A 7309-nucleotide genomic window follows, 5' to 3' on the forward strand; every position below is an offset into this window, starting at 1 on the left:
CACACTGACTAAATAGAGTTTTTGAGGAGATCAGCGATCTCCAGTCCGAATTCATATGGATTCGCCCCAACTGTTAAGGCACCCTGAGCTCTTCCCCGCTATTTGGCCCCGGGGAACCACTGTGCCCTTTTGATCATTTCAGTCTCAGCTAGGCACAATAGTGCTGATTGGCTGAAAGGCTAAGAAGGGGGGAAAAGGCTTTAATTAAGCAGATAAACTCGGTTTGGGATGAGAGCAGATCCATTTCAGAGGCTGCTTGTAGCTTATATAGACTCTACCGCGCCTGATTCCGTTTTCTAGCCTAACAGCTGGCTTTAACGGCGAGCTCTCAGGATGTTCATCCATTTGGACGTTTATTATTACATTTTCATCTTAATGGTTCACATGAAATCGTGCTGCAGCTGGTAAGTTACTTTTACACTTTAACATATGATAGTAACAAAAAACAAAGCAAAAAAAAAGTACTGTCACTTTGTATCCAATTAATAAGTACAACGGTTTTATTCAATAAAAAAACCCTGAAAAAATAAAAGATATTGCATTCATCAATCATTGAACTTGTTGGAACGATTTTTGCATTTAAACGAGTTTGTAGCTGATCTAAATTCATTTGGTTTTATTCCTCATATGTTATACCTGATTGTATATCTGATATAGCTGATTCTTTTGGTGCAATGATCAGAATGATCTGATATTTCTTTTTATTTCAAAGCAAAACATTTTTACTTAAATTTCTCAATTTGTGATGACCATGGAGAATAATGAAATGTTTGCCTGGTTTCTTTATAACCAGGTTTTTTGTCAATATTATAATAACAATAACAATAATAATACTAATAATAAATAATCATAATTATAATAATAATTATATAAACGTATTTAACATATTTTACAAATTAGAACCTTAATGCATGTTCAGAAAGTGTGCTTTCAAGACATTTTCTTTTCTGCATTCAGCCTAACAGATGGCAAATATAATTGAAAAGGCGTGTATAATAATAGTACAAACAAACAAACAAACAAAAAAACATTTGTGTTTTCTAATAACCTTTCTATTCATAGGCTTTATAACTGTATTTAAGAATACGGGAGAAGCCGAAAAGAAAGTTTATAACTGTATTTAAGAAAGATAGTTAAATACAGTTATAAAGCCTATAAATAGAAAGATTACGATTTTTATGACAGGATTATTTGTTATTAATGTGTACATATTGCATTTAAATAATTGTATAAATTTAAGAAATCGACATGGTATCATAAATGCTTTTCATGTACTGTATATAGTATAAATCTGAAAAATAAAAGGATGACTATTATTTTTTGTTTGTTTGATGGACATAATTTGCACAAAATGCAACCTTTTAACATTTTTTGTAGAAAATTGTTGGACATAGGAAGAGCTAACACTATTGCTCTGTGTTCCAGGTCAGTGAATAATTTCCTGATGACTGGCCCAAAAGTAAGCTAACTTCCTTTTGATCTTTATCTAAAATCAAAGTACCAATATATCTCATCACTGATTTAAGTAGATCATTATTTTAGGAGGAATGATTACACTACAAATGGTGCATGCCAGTGACATTTTTTTTTTACCCTCACAGCACATTATCTGATATTAGGAATGACTACAACTCACAATTTTTGTCCTTAAGTTTTTATTCCACTTAAACTCATTTACATTGTGAGAGGTTCAGCTGTGTTGCATGGAGCAGTTTCAGTGAACAAAACGACTTTTGATCTTGATTGATGAACAACATAAGATCATTTGTGCCTGCAAAAGGTTAAATCAAAGTGTGTGTGTGTGTGTGTGTGTGTGTGTGTGTGTGTGTGAGAGAGTCAGTGTGGGTGTTAAAGGGATCAAATTGTTTAAGTGTTTCTGCTTTTGCAGGCTTACCTGATCTATTCCAGTAGCGTAGCTGCAGGCGCTCAGAGTGGGATTGAGGAATGCAAGTATCAGTTTGCGTGGGAGCGCTGGAACTGTCCAGAACGAGCCCTTCAGCTTTCCACCCACAGTGGTCTCAGAAGTGGTAAGTGTGTGTAATTGAAATAAAAATACTTGTTTTGTTTGTCCCACTACGTTTAATAAATGTAACTGTATTTGAATATCCAATGTGCTAGTATATGGTGTAATTTATCTATTACAGAAACAACATTCGGTCATAGTAAACTGATTCAAAACTTTTTGAACACTTTACTGTAGCCACATATATATTTTTCTCCACTCAGTCAAACTTTGCGTGTAGGTGAGCAAATAGAAAGCCACCTAGATGCTATTGTGAGGCAGCATGAGGGAGTGAAATGGATGTCCTCTTAATCTGAAGGGTGTGGGTCAAAGGTTTGCCTTAGATTCCTTTCACAGGGAATTCTTCAAGTGCTAAAAAGAAACCTGACCCAGTCTAGTGCCGACCCCTGCCTAATTGAGAGACTGCTGAGCTTATGCCAACTGTGCGCTTCACTGTTTCATTCAACAAACAAACCCATGCGCAGTCATAAATAGTATTTAATATCTTATTTGTACTTACAGGGAAATGCAGAGAAATGTAATTGATCGTGTAGGTCATGCTGGGCACAAAAATAAGTAAGCAAAAATACGATAATTTCAGTTCCATTTCTCTTTGCAGCAACTCGGGAGACGGCATTTGTACATGCCATCAGTTCTGCTGGGGTTATGTACACTCTCACAAGGAACTGCAGCTTGGGTGACTTTGATAATTGTGGCTGTGATGACACAAGGAACGGTCAACGAGGTACATACATGTACTATAAATAAGAACACTATATTGTACACAATGACAGCCACCAGGAAAAACAGCACTGCAAGTGTTTTGTAAGTGTGAATGGTCTGAAGATCATCCCAGGTTCTCCTTATAGGAACATTGGGCACATATTTTACTTTTTTGAATTTGCTTAACCATCACAAGAGATGTACATGCTACTGGTTTGTGTGGTATTAAATTGAAATTGTGGTTATGTTTCAGGTGGTCAAGGCTGGTTGTGGGGAGGCTGCAGTGATAATGTGGGCTTTGGTGAGGCCATCTCTAAACAGTTTGTGGATGCATTAGAAACTGGGCAAGATGCACGTGCTGCCATGAACCTGCACAACAATGAAGCTGGACGCAAGGTATCCTGAATATTAAAGAAGGCTTCTCTGGTTTCTCCCACGGACTTTACCCTATGAGAGGGTGCTAGAGATAGTTTGCTAGAGTGGGGGATTTAGTCCTGCACTACAAGATGGGACTTGAAACATATTCAGCTCTCCTGGCCACCAACAGAATTTAAAGTGCCTTTTGAATCATTTTAGTGCTTCCAGTGATCGCTTACCACCCAAGAGTTTCATTCATGGCCTTATAAGCAAGGTGCCACTCATTCCCCCAACAGTGTTTGCGCTGTACCAGATGGGCCTATTTACAGCCTGTGAATGTCCTTTATGACAAGACCTCAACTCAAGATTCTTGGGATCAGTGGTGCGAGCTTAATTAGAAGACCTAGGGGGCCACACGTTGCAAAGGTCCTGTATTCTGTTGCTTCTCGAATAAGCATTTAGTTTTATTCTAGCAATAAGGATCTTACATTTATGTTGGTCTTTGTTGCACTTGAGAGAGCCACAGGCATCACATCCATGCAGCTGAAGAGCTTTGTTTTTCCTGCCAGTACCCCGTCTGCAGGTTTTGTCAGCTCACTATGGCACCTGGAGCATCATTGTAACTAAAAAAAAAAATGCAAAAGAATTCTTTTTCATTTCATCCTGAATGGATTAACCATTGGGTCTGCCCATGGCAGAAAACATGTTGACAATGGCCTTGCTAAATAAATACTCTCCTTTCCTGTGCTGAACAATTCGGCTCACTGTGAAACCTTGATTCTGCCTCCTATCAAGAGCAAATACCTCCATGAGAAAAGAGATGCTTCCTTTCAAATGACAGATGTTTGTTTCATCTGAAGTCAAGATATATTGTGAAGGCACAAAAGTAGAAAAAGCGAAACACCCAAGCTTGAACCTTGAACCTGCTTTTCTTTATTCAAATGAATTCCTTTTTTTTTGTCAAGTGGATGTTTTGGATATAGTCTCTCCAATAATAGGTGCATTGTGTGGTATCTTGAGAAATGATATATTTAAATTCAAGTGTCTTTAAGATATGGAAAAGGGTACAAATGCTGAAATTAGAGAATGAACAATGCTCAAAATTTTTGTTATTGAATTGCTGGTTAAGAGTGATGCATTCTTTTTTGAAGCACATTAACCATTTCTATCATTTGTGATCTTTTCTTACACCAGGCTGTGAAAGGGACCATGCAAAGGACGTGTAAATGCCATGGCGTATCCGGCAGCTGCACCACCCAGACCTGCTGGCTTCAGTTGCCTGAATTTCGAGAAGTGGGCAACTACCTAAAAGAGAAGTACTATCGTGCCATTAAGGTGGACCTCCTGCGTGGTGCAGGTAACAGTGCAGCCAGTCGCGGGGCTGTCACTGAGACATTCAGCTCCATCTCTCGCAAGGAGCTGGTGCACCTGGAGGATTCTCCTGATTACTGCGTTGAGAACCGTACCCTAGGCCTTCCAGGCACAGAAGGCCGTGAGTGCTTGAAAAAGGGCAAAAATCTGAGTAAGTGGGAGAAACGTAGCTGCAAGCGACTATGCAGTGACTGTGGCCTGGCTGTGGAGGAACGCAGGGCAGAGACTGTATCCAGCTGCAACTGCAAATTCCACTGGTGTTGTGCGGTGAAATGTGAGCAATGCCGCAAGACTGTCACCAAGTACTACTGTGTGCGAGCCAAACAGGTTAAGAACGATAGCGCAAGTCGAGGAAAAAGTCTCCGCTTAAAGAAGAAGCACTAAAGTGTTTTTTAAGGATTAAAAATGACAGTGTAATCTTTAATATATTCAACCTGAGTTTTGACTTAGCAATTAAAAACACTGACATTGAAAAAGAACACATACAATACACAAACAAATAATAAATATCAAATATCAAATAGCACTGAAAACTATATTTAATCAAAAAATAGGGTTCACTAGACTATGAATGGGACGTTCTTTAAAAAATAATGTCTCCCAGAATTCCAGCACCAGAACTTTATCTCTGTATTCTTGCTATTATATTACATCTGAATCTGAAAAGAAAAAACACCAACAATTAAATGTTATGGTGTTGTCTTATGGGGATAATAATCACACTCTCTGTAAATGATCTGTAAATAAGATGAAGCACTTTGTATATTGTTAATTTATTTCATATATGTAGTAGTGTTTTGCTGGATAGTTTTATGTTTATTTCATATTATGTCCCGTATACGTTTATGATTAAAGATATGTAATGTGTCTTTTCATAATTCATAACTTTTTAAAAATGATTATTAATTGGTAAGTATGTATTATATAACTAGGAATGGTATGCTCATGTATTTGGTCACAAAAAATGGTTCATAGTGGTTAGGGGTAATCTGGTAAATCTTGAATCTACCTAAAAATATCAAATAGAATACTACATACAGATCTAGAGTACATACATGTATACATTGCTAATTTTTTATTTAAACTGTTCCTATATAATTACTTACTACTATAGATTTTTTTTTTTTTTTTACCAGGATTGCATATTTTAAGCATGCCATGTAGACTAGCTAATTCTTTTTTGGATTTAGTATCAGATAACCCTGGGGCAACGTAACAATGAGAAAAAAGTTTTAATTATAGTCTTCCTTCCTTCACACCTCTCTCAATTTCTTCTATTCAAATGCCCTTTTTTTCTATCTAAGTAATCCTCAAAGAGCTTCCAACGCCTTGGCACTTGGATGTTTCTTTACTGTTTAATACTGGTTTAATTAACTTTGTCGAGACAGAGGGAAAACATGGACCAAGTCGCCCCTCAAATTATCTTGCTTCTAATTTTGTATGCTAATCTCCTTTTCACGCCATCATCTTGGGGGAAAAAATGTTGGGAAACTTCATGTGGCCTGTATTGGGCTTCCTGTGGATGTTTTATTCCAAGCCCACCTATTTGGCTCCTTTCACTCCTCTAGGGCCTTCCTTTGCTCGATTTAACAATGAATGGCGAGCTAATCAGCTCCCTCGGTAATGCACCACTGCTGAAGAAGCTAATCCCTCTCTCCTCCTCCTTCAATGGCCTGTCGCCTTCAAAGGGACTTTGGGAAAAGGCTTTGCATGGATTCACACTATTTGATGAATAGAAGTTAGTTCAAGTATTGTACCTAGACAAGAAGGGTTCATAAACAAATACTTGCCAGCTTCCATCCCACCTGCAGAAGTGCCAGCCCTACTGTAGCATGCAATGACAAAAAACTGAGGCTCAGCAAAAGTGATATCCGATTAAAAAGCCTAATTAAATCTACACTAAGTGATGAATTAATGCATGTAAAGCACAGTCTGCTTTACTTAGAGTCTTGTCAGTGGAGCACCTTGCTGATCTTATTTGCATCCTCTTGTCTCCAGCTGATTTAGGATTCCTCCTGTCCAAGTTAAATTTAGTCACCTGAATAAATTATGAATGAATGAATGTTTTATCAGTTCACTTGTCTGCATTTTTTTTTTTTTTTTTTATAAAATTAGGTCTATTAAAATAAATGATTACATTTGTTGCTATTTAGGGTCAATAAAGAAATCTAATTAAAACACCATCATTTGAAAGCTTTTAAACATGTAAAATAAAATATTTCAATCAAAATGTTGGCAGAATATTAAAAAAACACAGATGTAATGGCATCACATCTTTGTCTTCACAACTATACATTAAAGCTGCTTAGCTTGGTATTTAATGGTTAAATGGTGTGAGTTCAGTAAATGTACCTTTACTGCTAAACCTAATTTCTACTTTGGGTGTGTCTTGCCACTTGTGATTTGCAGTGTGACACTTTATAGGATGTTTCCACATAACACAATTAGGAGCTGTGCACGCATCTATGTCTAAATTTCCTCACGTGGTTCAGAAAAACAGTGTGCATTTCCAAAATCAATGAACCATTAATCATTCTTTGTGACTTCTTCTATGTTTCTGGGACACAGGCTTATATACTGTATTTGTGCCACTTAAAAATGTTGAATCTTGTAGAGGAAATAAAATATAGACACAATGCTTGTCTATATGAATGTAATTGTCTCATTTAAATATTTTTTTTATTTATACTTGATCCTGATCTTCATTTTGATTTATACTTATGTAAAATATAAACACAATTTAGCAAATTTAGTTTCTTTCATTACATAAAGTCATAATAAAACCTTCAAAGGATGGATTACATATAAAAGTTGTAGCTGTAAAACCTTAACTAATGGGATTTGTGGCTTAGGAGC

At 36.7% G+C, this 7309-nt stretch overlaps 1 protein-coding gene across 1 annotated transcript; it reads left to right on the plus strand.

Annotated features, from left to right (window-relative positions):
* Nucleotides 1-223: 223 nt before the first annotated feature.
* wnt8b (wingless-type MMTV integration site family, member 8b) lies at nucleotides 224-7101 on the plus strand. Its single transcript, XM_083540559.1, has 6 exons — nucleotides 224-404; nucleotides 1426-1459; nucleotides 1889-2027; nucleotides 2622-2747; nucleotides 2979-3121; nucleotides 4277-7101. The coding sequence occupies exons 1-6, from the start codon at nucleotides 334-336 to the stop codon at nucleotides 4835-4837; spliced, it is 1074 nt and encodes a 357-aa protein (XP_083396685.1). The 5' UTR covers nucleotides 224-333; the 3' UTR covers nucleotides 4838-7101.
* The last annotated feature ends 208 nt before the right edge of the window (nucleotides 7102-7309 follow it).

Source organism: Silurus aristotelis (genome assembly GCF_946808225.1).
Source record: "Silurus aristotelis genome assembly, chromosome: 4".
Lineage (NCBI taxonomy): Eukaryota > Metazoa > Chordata > Actinopteri > Siluriformes > Siluridae > Silurus > Silurus aristotelis.